Genomic DNA, 19,088 nt, shown 5'->3' with positions numbered 1-19,088 from the left:
AATAATAATAATAATAATAATAATAATAATAATAATAATAATAATAATAATAATAAACTTTGCTGTGCCTAACTCGGCTATCCACAAACATCCATATTTTTATAGTTTAACTCCATATATAAATCATTCAAGAACCAAGCCAAGATCTTTTTGGCTCATTCCCCTCAGGGAGTGCGTCTTAAATTAACCAAGCTTGGCAGGGCTTCTCTCTCTCTCTTTTTAAACCATTAGCACCTTGGCAGGAGGAGGAGCCAGCTGCGGCACTGCCAGATGGATGCTGTGAAGTGCCCATTCAAGTATTTATACTATCCTCGGCCAGGAAGTGTCCCAGAGGGCTGACGGCGGCCGATGAGGAAGCATGCCACGCACACTCAGTCGGAACGCTCTGTACTGGAGTGCAAGATGCCTGTGGACATAACAACTGACAATCTATCCAGGTCCAGGCGACACAACTAACCGTGGGGAAACTGTGGTCTCACCATACCTGCAATCCCAGCAGGCAGGATGTTGAGGGAGGGGACTGGCACAAGTTTGAGGCTAGCCTGTTTCAAAATCAAGCACAGTCAAACACACACACACACCCACCCCTTTTTTTTTTTCTTTTGAGACAGGGTTTCTTCTGTGTATCCTTGGCTGTCCTGGACCCACTCTGTAGAGCAGCCTGGCCTCGAACTCACAGAGATCTGCCTGTCTGTGCCTCCCTGAGTGCTGGGATTACAGGCCTGTGTGACCATGCAGCTAGGTTTCCTTTATCTTAAAACAAAAACAAATAAAAAATATTTCCTTCGTCAATATGTGTCCCAGAGGACCGGAGAGACGGCTCAGAGGTTAAGGGCACTGGCTGCTCTTCCAAAGGTCCTGAGTTCAATTCCCAGCAACCACATGGCGGCTCACAACCATCTATAATGAGACCTGGTGCCCCTTTCTGGCGTGCAGGTGTACATGCAGGCAGAACACTGTATACATAATAAATAAATAAATAAATAAATAAATAAACTGGACTGGTGCCTCAGACTTCACTGTGTGAGAGACTCACCTAAGGATCTCAAAGTGGAGCTTCTTCTTAGGTCTGTGGTGGAGCCCTAGAGTTTACATCTCTCATCAGTGCTCAGCTGATGCCCTGCTCTGTAGAGCACACTGATGGGGTCGCTCAAAATCCTTCCAACTTAGGACTCCATGAGCCTCTATGTTGTATAATTGGAAACATGTTTCAGCTGCAATGTTTTCTAGATTTTTTGTTTGTTTATTGAGCAACATTAACCACTGTATTTCCCTTCTTTATTGTTTGCACTGTCAGAAGCTTGAACCCAGGGTTTTGCACATACCAAGTAAGTCCTCTACCACTGAACCTTGGCCCCAGGCCCTCAATTTTAAAATTACTGTCTATCTCCTTTGGGTAATCAGGCTTGGTTCCTACTCTGTAAATGTTAAAGTTCTCTCCGTCTTTAAATGGTTCAAGAACACCCACCTGCCTCCTTAGACTGTTTTCAGGACAAACAGGATAATGTCCGTACAAGTGACTAGTAAGCTATCAAGTACTAGACAACAGACAAATACTAGACAAGTAGTGTGATAATTGTCACTGGAAAAACCAATAGTTCTACTCTTTGTCACTGTTATGGCTGTTCTTTGAGACAGGGTTTCTCTCATGTGGCCTCGGCTATCTTGAACTCAGTAGGTATGTAGCTGGGGATGCTCCAGTCGCTACGAGGGTCTTTGTTAATAAAATAGGTATCTCTCTGTCTCCTTTCCAAAGGAACAGCGTCTAGTGCCTCGATTCTTCCAACCTGAAGTGTCCCCAACCCCAGGCAGGGTTTCTCTGTGTAGCGCTGGCTGTCCTGGAACTCAGGACAAGGCTGTCCTGGAACTCTGTAGACAAGGCTGGCCTCCAACAGAGGTCTGTCAGCTGCTGCCACCTGAGTGCTGGGACTAACGGTGTGAACCACCAACGCCTGGCGAAATGTTCTTTATCATTACACTTACGTCTGCATCTTTCAAATCATCACTGAATTCAGCCAAGATTCCGTGCAATCAGTGTCCTTTCATTATTAAATTCCTTTAGTTCGCACCTCATCAATATGTATATTCACCAAACAGTACCTAGCTTGAAAAGTTCACTGAATTCTTCCCTTTATCTTTTACAGTTATTTATCTATTTATTTATTTTCCGAGACAGGGTTTCTCTGTGTGGGCTTGGCTGTCCTGGACTAGCTTTGTAGACCAGGCTGGCCTCGGACTCACAAAGATCCAAGTGCTGGGATTACAGGCACGCGCCACCACGTCCGGCTCTTTCACAGTTACTTTAAAGTTGCTGGTACAGTGTAAATTCTTCCAACATTAGCTATTTACTTTTGTGACTGAAAACGAGGGGCAAGTGTTGGAGTTAGAGGTGCGAGCCACCACACTGGGTTGGTGTCCTGTGATCTGTGTCTGCCGGGAACAGTCATCTGCGGAGCTCTAAGGCTGTCGAGTTGGAAGGAGCTTACCCCTTATTGAGAAGATTACGGTATGCTCTTCTTCAGCTGTGGGGCTTCATCTCAGGACCGCATACACGCAGCTAAGTGCTCTGCCAGCTGAGCTCTCCAAGATTAAACCTCAATCTTGTTTGACTTTCATGGTTTTTTTTTTTTTGTTTGTTTGTTTTTTTAAATGAGAACAGATTAGAATAATTTCAAAGGCCTGCTCAGGTTTTCTTTAAAAAAAAAAAAAAAAAAAAAAACTGAAACAGTGGTAATGGCACATACCTTTAATCCCAGCACTCAGGAGGAGAGGCAGGAAGATCTGTGAGTTTGAGGCCAGCCTGGTCTACAGAGGGAGTTCCAGGACATCCGGGGATACTCAGAGAAACCCTGTCTCAAAAAATAAACAACAACAAGGGTTTTTAGCAGAGTCTCAGTATGTAGCCCAGGATGGCTCTGAACTTTCTGTGATCCTGCCTCAGGTAGGATTTTAGGAGTGTGCCCCCAGGCCTGGTAAGGTCTGCTCAGGGTCTCTCTGAGAGGTACAGACAAGGGTTTATCTCGGTGTGTTCACTGAGTAGAGAGGATTCACAGGAGTCAGAGGGCTCTGATGTCTGGGTAGGTGCAATTTGGGGTCTTTCAAAGGTTAAAAAAAACCCCCACCTTTCAACTCCCCTCAAAATAAACAGATATCCATTGCTTTTTATAAGTGAAGTACCCCAAATCTTCTGGGGTGAATAGTCTAGCCCCTTCCTTTATCTTCTCAGCTGGAAAAAAGAATTTAGAAGTATGTGGCTCAAAGAATGTTTCCAGAGAGAGTACATGTGGAAACAGTTTTGGCCTTAAAGTAAGATTTTGGTTCCGATTACAGATTAGCTGTGTGGCCTTAAGACAGCTACTTATTTCCCTGAGCGTCTATAAAGGAAGTCAAGAGCACTGGCTACCTCACTGGCCTGAGTATAGGACAAACAAGATAATGTTTGTGCAAGAGATTAGTAAGCAACCAAGTTTTAGACACTTGTGTTTACATGCAGGTGATGTGCTATCAACTGGGCAAGTCTAGGGCTCTACTCTTTTGTAATTTTTTTGTTTTGTTTTGTTTTGTTTCTTAAGACAGGGTTTCATATGGGTGAGGCTGGCCTTGAACTGCAGCCAAGGCTGAGCCTCAAGTTTTGCTCCTTCTATCTCTACTTCCTCATTTATTATATAATATATATATAATTTTACCCTCCTAAAGCTGGCCCCATTTTTATTTATTTGTTTGTTGATCTATTCATTTATTTATTGAGGCATGATCTCTTGTGTCCCCGATTGGCCCTGAACTTCTGATTCTCCTGTATTCGTCTTCCAAATTCTGGGATGACAGGTGTGTGCTGCATTGCTCAGTTTATGAGGTGCTGGAGCCCGAATCCTTAGCTTTGTGAATGCTAGGCAAGCATTCTAACAACTGAGCTAGATACGCAGCTTTGTCTTTGACAAAAAGGGCTTTGTCCTTCGTCTGTTCAATTAATGCCTTCTATGTGTGAAGCACCACGGTAAATCCCGAGGATGGGCCTCACAGAGGGCCTAGTCTAGCCAGAACAGACCCAAGTTACGATGTCACTGCCAGACACAGGAGGACATGGTAAGTGTGGCTGCTGGGCGTGTGAACTTCTGCTGCTGTGTAAACTGAAATCTAGCCAAAAAAGAAAGTGGTTCCTCCAGCAGTCAGATTCACAGAAAGCCGAGTTGAGAACGGTGGCTGCCAGGATGGGAGAGGAGGGGAAATGCCTGCCATCAGTGTTTGTTTATGGGACACGGAGTTTCAACTGGGGAGGATGTAAAAGTTAAGCAGTTGTAGTTAGGTTGGCTACACAACAGTTAGGGCGTCCTTCAGGCCACAGAACTTAAGAACGGCTAAAGTGGAGAATTTTATGTTATCTATGTTTTGCTGTGACTGTAAGAGAAAAATGAAAGCCATTCCCAGCAAACCTCTGTAGGTGTACTCACGAAGGGGCGATATCCAGGTGGTTGATGCTAAATCCGGAGGAGGCAAAGCCTCCCAGCGTCGTGGAGATGGTTAGGAATGCAACAGCCAACGAATAGTTACAGCCTATAAATCCAGCAGCGACCAGGAAAACTGCGGGGCCAACCATCCCTGGAATTAGGAGAAAAAGAAGCGCCATTATTGTATGTGCTCAATTTAAAACTGTAGAAACCTGAACTGGCTAGTGCTGCCACCTACTGTAGACACACTGAACTGCCTGGAAGAGTCTTCATTTCATTCATCACGAGAAAGCCTGGAAAGATGGGACAGCCTCATGAAATAAGAAAAGGAAACCCTTCCCCTGCCATGCTTTTCAATCTGCGTGTGAGAAGGACTCAGTTGACAGCTACTGAGCTGACTGTCAAGGAGAGAAAGACTGAGAAACAGGGCTGAAGGGAGAAGCAACAGCTGATACAATATGTGACGGCAGCTCACATAATCAAAGTAGGTAAATCATACAATAAACTCCACTAGGCTGAGAGTGCTCGCTGCTCTTCCAGGCGACATGAGTTTGGTTCCTGGCACTCAGGTTCGGTGGCTCACAACCATCTGTAATTTCAGCGGCTTTTGCAGTGGTACAAATCCATGCGTGCATGTACGTACACACACACACACACACACACACACACACACACACACACTCACTCAGAAAAATAACCAAGTTTTTTGGATGCAGTTAGAAATCTGCTCCATCTTGGTTCTGAGAGTTGATATGCATATTATCACACAGAGGTGGTCTACAGAAGAAAAAAAATCAGATTGCACCCAAAGGGAATTATTTCATTTACAGATGCATAAACTCAGGGCAGTATATGAACAGGATGGCAACTTCCGTGAGGTGCTCAGCACCTGTTTTTAGAATTTACCTAGAATGGGTCCTTTCACCATATAGGTTTTTTTTTTTTTTTTTTAAATATTTATTTAGTCAGGCGGTGGTGGCCCACCAGTACTCGGGAGATAGAGGCAGGTGTATCCTTGTGAGTTCCAGGACAGCCAGGGCTATACAAAGAAACCCTGTCTCACGCCCTCCTCCCCAAATTTTATTTAACATGTATGGTTGTTTTACTTGCATGGATGTCTGTCTGTGCACCTTTTGTATGTCTAGTGCCTGTGGGACTAGAAGAGGGGACTGGATTTCCTGAACTGGAGTTACAGAGCTGCTGTGTGGGTGCTGGGAACTGAACCAGTTCTCTTAATGGCTGAGCCATCTCTCTAGTCCCCAAATCTACACTTTCTTATTTAGACAGGATCTTACTATGTAGTTCTGGTCTGTAACTTACTATGCAGAGCAGACTGGCTTCAAACTCACAGAGATCCGTCTGCCTGCCTCTGCCTCCAAGAATTGGAATTAAGGGACTATATCACCAAGCACAGACAAAGTTTACTTAAAATAGGCTCTTCTTATGCATGCTGTGAGTACTTTCCAGTACCTGCAGAGGCCAGAAGAGGGTGTTGGATGCCCTGCAGATGGAGTTACAGGCAGCTGTGGGTATGGGAACCGAAGCCGGGTTCCATATGTAAATACGGTAAGGGTTACTTTTTGCTGTCTTTTCTTGCTGTAAAACAAACAGACTTGCATTCTTGCTTTCTACTCCAGTTCTGGAATTTCTGGAGTATTAAGATTGTCATTTGTGTAACATGACATGCATGACTGGTGACATTGGGAACAGTGGCCCTAGACAGTATGATTTTTCCCTGTATTTTTAGATAGCATCTCAGGGAGCCCAACCTGGCCTCCAGCCAGGTACGGATCAGAGGAAGAGCTCGTACCTCACATACTCCTGGCTCTACTGGCCAAGCCCTGGGATCACAGGGATGCACCACCAGGCCTGGCGCTCCAGGTCTTTTTCTTTTGGAGATGGAGTCTCATTATGTTACCCAGTCCAGCTTTAAACTCTTGGTCTCAAATGATCCTTTGGCCTCAGCTTCCCCAACAGGTGGGACTACAAGTCTGTGCTACGGTGACTGGCTACCAAAAAGGCAAAGGGACCAGTCGCTGAGGAGGAGTGAAGGGTGGGCCTGAAGGTTTAGTTGATCATAGGCCAATGAATTACTCAATCATGTATCATGAAGCTGTTCCAGAATCTCAAAAGGCTAAGGTTTGGGTGTGGTACTGTAGCCCCCCCCTCTTTTTTTTTTTTTTTTTTTTCTTCTTTATATCAGTTCTTCTAACAATATCTTCCCTGGCTCGGCTCAGCTTCTCCTGGCTCAACTGTCACCAAGTGTTTTTTTTTTTTTTTTATTAAAAAATTTATTTATGTATTATTTATATAGCATTCTGCCTGCATATGTGTAGGCAGCCAGAAGAGGGCACCAGGCCTCACTAAACCCAAACATTTATTTACTTTATGTATGTGCTCCATCTGCATGTACACCTGCAGGCCAGAAGAGGACATTGGACCCCAGTCTAGATGGTTGTGAGCTACCATGTGGCTGCTGGGAATTGAACTCAGGACATCTGGAAGAGCAGACAGTGCTCTTAACCTCTGAGCTGTCTCTCCAGCCTGCCCAATTCGCTTTCAGCTGTCTCTTATTTTCACTCTGCTCAGTCTCTTTTCTCCAGCTCTACTCAGCCTTTTCTCCTGCATCAACTGTCTTCTCTGACTCTACTCTCTGACCCTGCTCCAATCCTATTCCAATCCCACTCTAATCCTACTCAATATTTCTCAGCCTCTGCTGGCTTTTTTTTTTTTTTTTTTTAATATCCTCTCCTGTTCCCAGAGTCCAAGAGTCAACTGACACTGAAGGTCATAGGGTCAACTGGGGATCCTTTAAAGGGCCAGGCACACAAAATAAATACATCCCACTACGGTGGGGTGGTCCAGGACTGTAACCCTAGCTCTTGGCAGTTGGAGAGAAGGGTGTGAACTGAGGCCAGACCGAGGTAGTACAGCATGGAGCATCAGTCTTAGAAACAAACAACTAAGCCACTGACTAACCAAGTAACTCTGCCTGTCACTCCAGGACTCAGGATAGCAAAGGATGAGGATGACTTCAAGTTCCAGACCAGCCTGGCCACATGGTCAGATTTTGTAACAACAAACAAACAAACAAACAAACAACAAAGCCAAAGGGCATGGATGAGGTTTAGATGAGCTCCTGGGCTGGCAGAACCCCATGTGGAGGTCCTGTGGGTGGCACACCTATGAAGAGAGGTGGCTCCACAGTCCTTCCTGTAGACCTTGCCCTGAGGATTTTTCTATAGGCTATTCATCTGTCCCCCTTGTAACATCCTTTACAATAAGTGAGTAGATGGAAATAAAGTTTGTCCCCCGAGTTCTGTGCGTCAGTCTAGCAAATTAACTGAGCCCAGGGACAGGCTAGAAAACCCTAATTTATAGTTAAAAGTATAGGTCACAGCCAGGCTCTGTGACTAGCCTCTAAGCTGGAAGGGGTAGTCTTGTGAGGTCTAGACATTTCACCCAGCTTGTGTGCTGAAACATTGGTTGTGTCATGGGAAATCTCACATTTTGGCAAAAGGGTTTGTTATGTTATGGGTATGACTGGGAAAGAAAACAAAAACTTGATTCATCTCACTTACCTATGATGGTAAAAATTCTCCGAACACTTAGAGTTGAAAAATTCCACTTGCCCCTTAAGTAATCAGCAGCTTGGCCACAGAGAATCATGCATAGCCAACAGCCAAAATAAGGCAATGCAGATAAAAACCCATTCTGGAAGACGGAAGGAGATGCGGGATTAATTAAGGTAGAACACAGGAGCCTCCGCCAACCTGACCATTTGAAAGCAGCAGATGTGTGGTGGAACAATGCATTGGTAATGTCCGCATGTCACAGAAAGAGCGTTTGGCATTTGCAGGGATCGAGGGACTGAGTTGACTCATCTCTGCAACAGGCGGTCTCAGGGAAACAGCACCGTCTGCCCAGGTCGTGACGGACTTGGAGAGTCTTCCAAGCAGCCTGCACTGCTTCCTCAGAACAAGTTGGTCTTATTTCCTGCCTCCACCTTGCACTGACCCCCAGATCCAGAACAGTTTTTGTCTCCAAAATGTTATTTAAAACTATTATTATTTTTTTGCTCTTTTCAGATAGGGATTTTCTGTGTAGCCTTGGCTGTCCTGGACTCACTAGTCTGGCCTTGAACTTACAGAGATCCGCCTGTCTCTGTCTCCCAAGTGCTGGGATTACAGGTGTGTGCCACCCCTGCCAGTTGCTTTAAAGTTTCATAAACAATTTTACATACAAGCTTCTCAGAATAAGCTGTACTGTGAGCAAAGGACATTTCATGAGTCTCATGTACATGCTGATTTTAAAGGAAAATGTCAGTTTGAACTGGGTTTCTATGCAGATTTATTTTTCAAACCCTATTCACATTCAATGAGATAGGGCCTTAGGGTCTCAGTTACACACACACACCACACTCATTTGGAGGAGGTGGTGGATATGGTGACACACGCCTTTATTCCTAGCACTTGGGAGGCAGAGGCAGGTGGACCTCTGTGAGTTCGAGGCCAGTCTGGTCTACAAAGCAAGTTCCAGGTCAGCCAGAGCTACAGAGAGAAACCCTGTCTCAAACAAACAACAGAAAAAAACAAGCAAAAAAAAAAAATTAGTATATCAGAATACAAAAGACAGGTGTCTTAGTTAGGGTTACTATTGCTGTGATGAAGCAATAGGAAAAAAGGAGGAAAGGGTTTGCTTGGTTACATATCATGAATCACAGTCCATGAGGGAAGCCGAGGCAGGAACTCAAACTGGGTGGGAATCTACAAACAGGAGCTTCTTCAGAGGCCATGGAGGAGTGCTGCCTACAGCTTGCTCTCCCTGGCTTGCTCTCAGTTGGCTTCTTATAGAACCCAGGACCACCATCCCCAGGATGGCCTCACCCACAATGGGCACTCCCCCCATCAATCACTCTCTGTCTATATAGAAAATGTCTATAAGAAAACGAGTCCCAGGCTTGCCTAGAGCCTGATCTCACGGAGGCATTTTCTAAGTGGAGGTTCTTTGCCTCTCAAATGACTTAGCTTGTGTCAAGTGCACATAAAAACTAGCCAGCACAGAGGGAAGTGCCTGAATCTGACACAGGTGATAAGGTGTGTGTGTGTGGTTCTGAAAACACATTCTCTCGCAGATGATCGTTTTCTCTTACCTCTTGAACGTTGAACCTTAGGATTTCTTTCATATAAGTAGGCAATAAGGTCAATAAGGTGTAAAAGGTCCAGTTGTAGGAAAAATGTGCTACTACAATCGCCCAAAGTGGCAGTGACTTCAAGATGGACACCCAGGGCACGACCTTCTGGGAAGAAAGCTGAAGGAGACGGGCTGAATTAGGAGAAGCCATAGCTCTGTCAACACTTAACTACACACCTCATTAGCTGAGACTCAGCCTAGAGCGCAGAGCACCAGCTTCAGTGGTACATTCTAGATCTGAAAATCAACTCTGTGAAGTGCTAAGTAGCAAGATAATAAATTTTAGTTGTTTCATTAAAAATATTAACCAGAGAATCTATGACTGAGGTTAGAGGAAAACATGGGCAAAACAGAGTTATAAATGTTAATGGAAGCTGTAAGTGTCAGTGCCGATTTAAACATTAACGCTTGTGTAAAACAGAGGACAGCGTCATTTTCACAGCTGGAGGCTGACCTGCGGGAAAAGGAGAGCCTGGAAGGTCTTACTACAATCTGTGTTTCATTATCCAGTCTTGGTCATATTGAAATGATTTGTAAGAACTGCAAGTCGGCTGTGCTGCCGCACACCTGCCGCCTCAGCCAGTCACGAGGTTTCGGCTGGCGGGTGACTTAGGCTCAGAGTTTGAGGCTGGCTGGGCAATACTGCCATCTTAGGGATGGAAACAGGAACAAAGAGCGAAAGCCAGGCGAGGGCTTTTTATGCAGAGGTGTGCAGACTGGTCAGAGAAAGCCATATGAGGAGGGAGGAGAAAAGGGTAAGCAGTTGAGAGTGCGTGCTCCTGCAGAGGACCTGAGTTTGGTCCCCAGCATCCACAACGGGGAGCTTACACCCTTCTGTAACTCCTGAGGACCTGACACCTCTGGCCTCCGAGGGCATTCTCTTGCACATGCTGACACCAGACAAATGCACTTAATTTAAAAATGTAAACATAAATCAGTTTAAAGAGACAAGAGAATTTCTCTTTATATCCATTTTTATTCTAAGACGCTAAGCTACTAATATTTAATAAATGGGTTGGCCCCGGAGAATGCTGGATAGTCACACACGACAGAATCCCCCAATTCAAGGGTGTTAATAAAGGCACCTTCTTTATCTGTTTGTCCTCAGTTTGGATCTGCCTTCGCAGATGGACTCCTGGGTGTTTAGGTTCTACCACTGAGCAATTCCCTTAGTTCCCAGAACGACCTTGAGAAGAAATCAGCTTCAGTTTAGAAAGAATTGCACGCTCTCAGCCAGTACTTTAGCTATTTATTTCACTTGCTCATCCTAATTTGCCCTAAGACATGCACAACAGAAAGATGTATTTTAAAAAATTGTTTTGTCAAGTTTTAACATGCGCCAAAGTCCATACCTGATTTTTTAAGGATGAAACAATGTACTCTTTTTCACAAGGGGAGATTGTCTTGTGAGTTTCTGGCGCATCACTAACCATCCACATCCACAAAATAAACCAAACTATTCCAACGACACCTTAAATAGAAAGACAACAGTTAAATAAGAATTGAATGTATCAACAGCATTTTGTACACACCTTGAAAAGATTACGTATCTATAAATGTGATGTAAAATCAGAGTTAATTTCAAGCTTCAGCCATTCGGTGGAATAGTAACTATTACTCTCTACGCACTCGGGGAAATGATTTGGGACAGGGTTTTGCTAGTAGTCCTGGCTGGTGAGGTATTCCCTATGAAGCTCGGGCTAAACTTAAGGCAATTCTCTTGCCTCAGCTGCTGGCATGAAAAGCATGTGTTACCACGCACAGCCTCAAAAACACACTCATGAAATCAAAGACTCAGACAATCAGGATGCACAGACAGACAGACTGACCTCATCAGGGTCTATAGACAGACTTTTGTTTTGTTTGGATCTTTCTGCCTTAGTCTCCCAAGCATCACTATGGCCATTCTCGACTCAGAACATTTTTTTTTTATTCTTATTTCATTATGCTAATATAATTAATTCCAGAACATTTTCATAGTAAAAAAACAAAACAAACAAACAAAAAAAAAAACAAACAAACCTGTGACAATTAATAGTTAGTCTCAATCCCTGTCTCTTTCTATGCCCTGACATCCAAATATTAAATTTACATTTTGTCTCTATGAATTGTGCATTCTGGACAAGAAAAATCTCTTAAGAATAAATTCCCAGCTGGGCAGTGTTGGCACATGCCTTTAATCTCAGCACTAAGGAAGCAGAGGCAGGTAGATCTCTGTGAATTTGAGTCCAACCTGGTCTACAGAGTGAGTTTCAGGGCAGCCAGGACTACACAGAGAAACCCCGTCTCAAAACAAAGTGAAACAACAAAAAAGGAATAAATTTCTACAACATATTTTTACATATACTTGCATATGTCTGTTTCATTCATTTTGAGAGTCTATTTCCTATAAAAAAAATGACTGTGTAAAAACATAATTTATTAAGAATATGTTTGATCCTGTCAATCAATTTGAGATATGAAATGCCTTCACACTAAAGGAAAAAGATTAAATCCCTCAGGTGAGAACTGCTCTATTTTGCTTGAACAAAGGTATTTTCAAAAACATACATTTTCATAACCCCCAGACAGTAACTTTTCATAGTGTGACACTAAAGTCCTGGAATTAACAACAGTTTCTACAGAAGCACATTCTAAAGCTAACAGGTCAAACTGGGCTAGATCCTGTCAGCTGTAAAAACCTGGGAAACAGGTTTTCAATGTTTTAGAACACTGTGTTTGGGCAATGATTCCTTCAGTGAGTTAAAGTAGTGCTTTCTTTCTTTTTTTTTACATCTTTAGACAGGGTTTCTCTGTGTACTCTTTCCTAGCTTTCCTAGAACTTGCACTATAGACCTCAAACTCACAGAGATCCACCTGCCGCTGCTGGGCCTAAAGGTGTGTGTCACCACCGGCCCAGCCTAGAGTACCATTTAAGCTCTTTCTGCTGAGAAATTTTTACACAACTCTGTCTATATAGGTACATAAAATGATACTATAAATCAAATATTTACTGGTAACAAATAAAAGAAGCTCATTTTAAGTTCTTCGTTATTCATTTCATTTTACTACTTATCTGAAGGATAAAAGACAATTTGCATACTGAGACAGATGTGTTTCACACAAAGCATTAAAACTGGATGAATACTTGCACCTGCAGTGTGCAGAGCATCCTCCAGGCTTCTCAGAGTTGGCTTGAATCTTGTGATGGTCAGCTCTGAGAACACCACTTTACATGGCTAATACAAGATGGCAGAGGCATGTACAGGGCCATTTCAAAGAGTCTCTTCTGAGCCCAAGCCTAAACTCATTGAACAGCTCTTTCTTATGAATCCCAACTCAGTAACTGAAACAATAATTTTGTTTGCTTGTTTCTTATTTTGAGACTGGGTTTCTCTGTGTAGCCTTGGCTGTCCTGGAACTCACTCTGTAGACCAGACTGGCCTTGAACTCACAGAGATCTGCCTGCCTCTGCCTCCTGAGTGCTGGGATTAAAGGAATACGTTATTACCGCCTGGCTCAAAACAGTGATTTTTAAAACCACACCCTCCCAAAGATACACTGATTTGATGCTTACACGCTGAAGAATTACAGTAGGAGAATACTGTTTTTTTCTATTATGTTTCTAGAACAGCAGACAACTTTGCACGTACACTGAAAACATTATGGTTCATAACGTACAATGTGATTGAATCTGAGCTGAGGTGTTCCGGCTGCCTTCATCAGTATTGTGTGGTTCGGCAGCATGTGTGTCCAAAGTGTCATGTTCCCTCAGAACCTGAGCTAACGTGAAGTCACATGACACAACCTGGGCCAGTGTTGCCAGAGGGACCTCAGATTTCTTACATGCTTGACTATGCATTTATGTTTGTTCACGGTGTGTTCAGAAACCTTTTACTAAGTTTTCACGACTCCAGCCTGCCTCCATGTTCATTATGAAAGTCTTTAAGTTAGGAAGCTGGGAGACAGAATCACATTTAGGTGTAACCAGCCACTGTTACATTTTTAATTTTAAAATTTTGGTTAAAAAAGTTACACTTACCAAAGAGATAGAAGACGTACGGCCATTCCATATAGTAGCAAATCATTCCAGAAAGAGGGAGCGAGATTACTGTCCCGAGCTGTGCTCCTAGATCGACACGGGAGACTCCATAAGCCTTGGGGAAAGGTGAGCAAACACAGCGTCTACTGTTGAGGGAGGGTGGAGCAGTGGGCGCAGCATGGAAAGAACTACGGAATTAGGAGCGGCTGCGTGTGGACAGAAAACGCAGCGCTCCTATGGGATCATGAGCTAGGAAAGGTAGGGCGTATATATTAGCACAGTTACAGTAGTTACAGCTGTGCAGGCGCTGGTGAATAAGGGGTGCCAATCAGTATGAGAGCCACGAGGAGTGGTACGTGCTGTGATCCCAGCACTACGAGGCTGAGGGACAGGCCAGCGGGTAGGGGCATGCTTGTTGAAATAAGAATGAGGCTTTTCATAATCTTATATATTATAAACAATTGTTTTAGAAATAAAATAATACATTTCTACCATGGGGGACATTTTAGTTACATGCAATGGGAGCGACATGATAGTCTGTATTTTTATTATTTTATTATTTTTTCCTCTTTTTTAGTTGGGACAGGATTGTACCCTGCAGCCTGGGCTGGTCTTGAACTCACTATGTAGCTCAGGCTTGTCTCAGATTTACAGAAATAAAATGCTCTTGCCTCAACTATCCAGCTGGTGGGATTACAGGTGTGAACTACTTTGCTTGGCTAGATGATATTTATTTACTTTTTAGGACAGGGTCTTACATAGCCTAGGGTAGGGTAGCCCTGATCTCCATATGAAGCTACAAATGACCTTGAACTCCTAATCTTCCTGCCTCCACTTCTGAAGTCCTGGAATTATAGACACATGCTTTCTGATTCCATGTTTTAGTCATAGGTAGGAGAAAGATATAAGCCAATGACAATTACATATTAGGGCCACGGGGCAAAGTGGAGCTCAAACATAAGAATTATTTCTGACCTCCCAAAGCGAGGGAAAGATGTCTGGAGCAGCAACCCGACTTTGAAAAGATGGTTAAGATTCAGTTCCAGAGCAGTAACAAGAAAAAGACAATGAGGAAGCGGGATAGGGGGTCGAGGTGGGGCACATCAGTAACCCCAGCACTCAGGAGGCAGAGGCACCCTTGTCTCAAAAACCCACACAAGAGCAGGAAGCGGAGGCAGGAGAAACCAAGGAAAGCAGGAAAGCAGACAATGGGTCTGGGAGCTTCACGTGGATAAAAGAAAGGGACAGAGATAAAGCCTCAACAATAGATTGCAGGGTCACTGAGTACTGAACTCTGTGGCAGGCACCATGTATCAGGGCCTACCCTGGCTGGAGTACTGCAGTGAAGAGGCCCAGTACCAGGACAGCCAGGGCTACCCAGAGAAGCCCGGGCTCAAAAACAAAACAAAACAAAACAAAACAAAACAAAACAAAACAAAACAACAAAACAAACCACTATATTTAAAACTAGTTAGGTAGAAAATTTTCCGTTCAGTTAATGAAAAACAAGCAGGTACTTCTTATATAATGAAGTAAAATGACAATTTACACATAAATCCCATGTTATCTCACCTGCAGCTCTAAACGATAACAAATGCATACGAAAAATGCATGGAGAGAAGAGCTGAAAGTAATAATATGTTTACTATGTAGTCAAGTTAGAAATCACAATGGAAAGGGGCTGGAGAGCTGGCTCAGCAGTTAAGAGCACCTATGCTCTTTGCAGAGGACCTGGGTTTGGTTCCCGGCACCTGAAGGGGCTGTAGCCAGCCAGAGCATGACAACCACCGCTCTGGCAGGCCTTAGCCTTCTGCTACTTCTTCTGCCTTGCTAAAAACTTTTAGATTGTCTTCTGAAAGCTAGCCACTGTAGCCATCATTTGCTACTTTATTAAGGGTTCTTCTTTTTTCTACCCTTCTCCACCCCTTTCTTCTTCCCTTCCAACCCCTCAACGTTAGGTAAGAAAGAAGAAAGGATAGAGATGAAGAAAAGAGATCCCCAAATAAAGTCAGAGGTTGGAAAGGGGGCAGTGTTATGGTTAGACTACTTCCTGCTGATTAGGGGCCTTGAACTCCTTGGGGCAAGTTTTATCTTCACCGTCAGGATATCTAACTTCTTGTTGTTTCTTCTTTGTCTGCAACTACTTAACAGCGACCAACAACAACCAATAACCAATCAACAACTCACATAGCTTCTCAGGGGCCCTAGAATTTATACAAAAGTTCCCAAAATTCCAAGCATCACACAATCATAGAAACTACGCCCCTACTAGAGCATGAGGCAAATCATAGACAACTGCTGCAAAGTAGCTCCACATCTCTACACTTGGGATTAAAGCAAAAACATATTCTCATAATATCTCTGTGTTTTTAAAAGAAACCAAAATTCCAGAATTCTCATTACAAGCTACCAAGATCTATTTCCTTATTTGGCCACTTCCTCCCCGAGTCTGACTACTCAAGTACTGAAATCTAGCAATCAAAAGCCCCCTTTGGCCACTCTAATTAACCAATCTAATAAAAATTAAACACCTCATCCTAACAGAGTTCCCTTTTTACCTTTATAAGCTGCCATCTGCCTGTGGACCACGTCTCCTCTCTATGCACAGACAGTCCTCTGTCCTCCAAGACAAATATTCCTCTCCCCACTCTCTTGTTCCCTTCTCTTTCTCCCTTGTCCTCTATTTTCTGTCTTCATCTCTTATTCCCTGACCCCCTGTACCCCTGGGGCAAATATATCTCCTTTGTGCTGAGACTTGGGCTTGGGGTCTCTTGTGCAGAACACCGGTCTGTTCAGCACCCACATCAGGAGGCTCCCATCCCACCTGTACTCCAGTTCATAGATTCCACACCCTCTCTGTCCTCTAGGGTTATCTCCACACGTGTGGTATACATACAAACAGGTCTACTTGGCGCACTACGCTTCTAAATAAGCAGTGTGGCATACCATGTTCCTCAAGTCAGAACACTGAAGTTCTGAAGAAGCGTGAGTAGCCGGTAGCTGCACTCCCCACATCTCCTTTAATGTGCTTCCACACAGAGACCCTGGTGGTCTGAGCTCTCAGTACTCCAGTCTGAGGTAATGTGCTAACCAATCACAGCCTACAGGCCTCCATTTTATCATGTGCAATAAAGTAGATGCTGTTCCTTGAAACCCTCTCTGGAGTGGTTTATCTCTGTGCCCTTCACTGACAACCCACTCCCAGTGCTGTCTTGTTGGGGGCTGCCCTGGGGTCAACAACACAAACACTCAGGCATACACAACAAACACACATAATTAAGAGCACACGCTGTTCTTCTACAGGACCTGAATCCAACTCCTAGCATCCACATCGGGCAGCTCACAACTGCCTGCTCGCAACTCCAGCTCCAGGGGATCTGCACACACAAACACACATGTATATCCAAAATTAAAAATAAAATAATCTTGCTGGGTGTGGTGGCACATGCCTTTAATTCCAGGACTTGGAGGCAGAAGCAGGCAGATTCTATGAGACCAGGTGGCTTGCTCTACATAGCAAGTTCCAGGCCAGCCAAGGCTATACAATGAAACCCCACCTCTGAAACAAACGTACAAACAAACAAACAAACAAACACAAACCAAAACCAAACCAGCCACCGCCACCACCACCACCAACAAAGTAAAAGAACAAACCAATAAAACTTTCCAGCCACTGAACTATTTTATAACTACCAACCTTTGAAAAGACAGAAAGCACATTTTGAGATAAATGACAGCGGGTAGATGACAGCAGGTAGAGAGAATGGCATTAGTCAACCACAGCACATTGTTCCATTTCTGAGACAGGAAAGAAGCAGATAGTAAAGGTGTACCCTTCAAAGGTTATTTCCTCCAGGAAGAGCCACCCACACCTCGGGAGTCTGGCCGGTATGCACGATTCCCAAGCCTGGTTCATATGCATCAAACGACAGCAAAGGTTTTGTGAGGATCATTATCTTACCTGCGTAGGAAATGGTCAGAAGCTTACTTCTCTCAAGAGGGGGAGCCCAGGAAGACCACATGGCATGCATAGCCGGAAACGTAACACCCTGGGGGTGGATATTGCTGATGAAATACAAGGCAGCTTCAAAAATCAGACAGAAAAGGTGGAGGGGGCTGACCTAGCTTTATGGGTGAGGTGTGTGGTGTGGGCAGAAGGGATGGCGAAAGATGAGAGCATCGCAGTACAAGCACGGTTTAAATTCTATTCAGGAATACAGTGGCCATCCGTGACAGCAACAGAACAACAGATACGATGTTAAACAGCCACAGTCAGGAAAGCATACCACAAGAATAGTGCAGCAGAAAGATACAGTAACTGCATCAGAAGCAACAGACTACAAATAAATATATTTTATTTAGGTAAGAAAAAAAAAAACAAAAACAAAAAACAACTTTGGGAACAGAGGGGCTGATAGTATTCTGTTTTATGACCAGGAAGGAATTCGTCTTTAATAGTATTCTGTGAAGACTGGCATTTGGGTATGAATGGAATAAGAACATGCAAAATACTAACAAAACTTTACCCTGGGCTTACGGACTATAAAAAAAAAAAAAATTAAAACCAGCCAGGCAGGGGTGGCACATCCCTTTATTCTCAGCACTGAGGAAGCAGAGGTAGGTCTCTGTGAATTGAAGCCAGCCTTGTCTACAGAGCAAGTTCTAGGACACCCAGGGCTACACAGAGAAAATATGCCTTGAAAAAAAAAAGAAAGAAGAGAAAAACATAGAACCTGGGGCTGGGTGTGGTGGCATATGCCTTTAGTCCCAACTCTCAGGAGGCAGAAGCAGGCGGATCTCTGAGTTCGAGGCCAGCCTGGTCTACCAAGTCAGTTCTATGATGGTCAGAGCTACATAGAGAGACCCTGTTTCAAAACCAAAAATAAAATTAAAGATAAAATCAGAACCTGGAATTCTCCAAAGCCTTCCAGCAAATCTCAGCACGTATAAACTGTGCATGATTCCTGTGACTGAGGGTGGGCAGGTCCTTAAGTGTCAAATTTCAAGGGATGAAACCCAGGCCTAGGGATTAGGATTTACCCCATGCTTCCCTGTGCCAGTGGAGCTGCTAGCCAAGGGCAAGTGCTCTCACTCCAGTGTTCTCTCCAGTGCACTATGGGGTCATGCACTTCCACAGCCTCCATACATAGTGCTACCTTGTGCTGGTGCTAAAGGCTCTTTAATCAGTGAGCATCTCTCCAGCCTGGAGATCATCCATTAAGACTGTCATCCATTCATTTAAGATGGAGAGATACAAAAGAGGCTTGGAGGGGAAAAGAAAGATGAAAATGAAGAGATTTGTAAATGGGGCTGTAGGGTTGGTCGTTGAGAACGTCAGCAGTATGTGCAAGGTCCTGGGTTTGATTCCCAGCACAGTCAAGTAAGAAAAAAACTAAAGCCAGGCACAGTGGCACACGCCTGTAATCCCA

General features: G+C 44.0%; 1 protein-coding gene across 2 annotated transcripts in view; it reads right to left on the bottom strand.

Moving 5' to 3' along the window:
* The window catches only part of Slc17a5 (solute carrier family 17 member 5), a 40,601-nt gene that overhangs the window by 9,677 nt on the left and 11,836 nt on the right, over nt 1-19,088 (bottom strand). For both annotated transcript variants that reach the window (XR_008719575.1, XM_055602475.1), the window contains exons 4-9: nt 17,621-17,708; nt 13,660-13,746; nt 10,991-11,109; nt 9,598-9,756; nt 8,027-8,159; nt 4,449-4,596 (exon numbers count right to left, since the gene is read on the bottom strand). Coding sequence is in view for 1 of the 2 variants with exons in the window: in XM_055602475.1 (XP_055458450.1) it covers nt 4,449-4,596; nt 8,027-8,159; nt 9,598-9,756; nt 10,991-11,109; nt 13,660-13,746; nt 17,621-17,708 (734 nt within the window). In the remaining variant the exon portion in view is untranslated. The remainder of the gene's footprint in view (nt 1-4,448; nt 4,597-8,026; nt 8,160-9,597; nt 9,757-10,990; nt 11,110-13,659; nt 13,747-17,620; nt 17,709-19,088) is intronic.

The sequence above is a fragment of the Psammomys obesus genome, unplaced genomic scaffold (assembly GCF_907164565.1).
Source record: "Psammomys obesus unplaced genomic scaffold, mPsaObe1.curated_primary_1811, whole genome shotgun sequence".
Lineage (NCBI taxonomy): Eukaryota > Metazoa > Chordata > Mammalia > Rodentia > Muridae > Psammomys > Psammomys obesus.
This window is presented reverse-complemented; position numbering and strand designations above follow the sequence as displayed.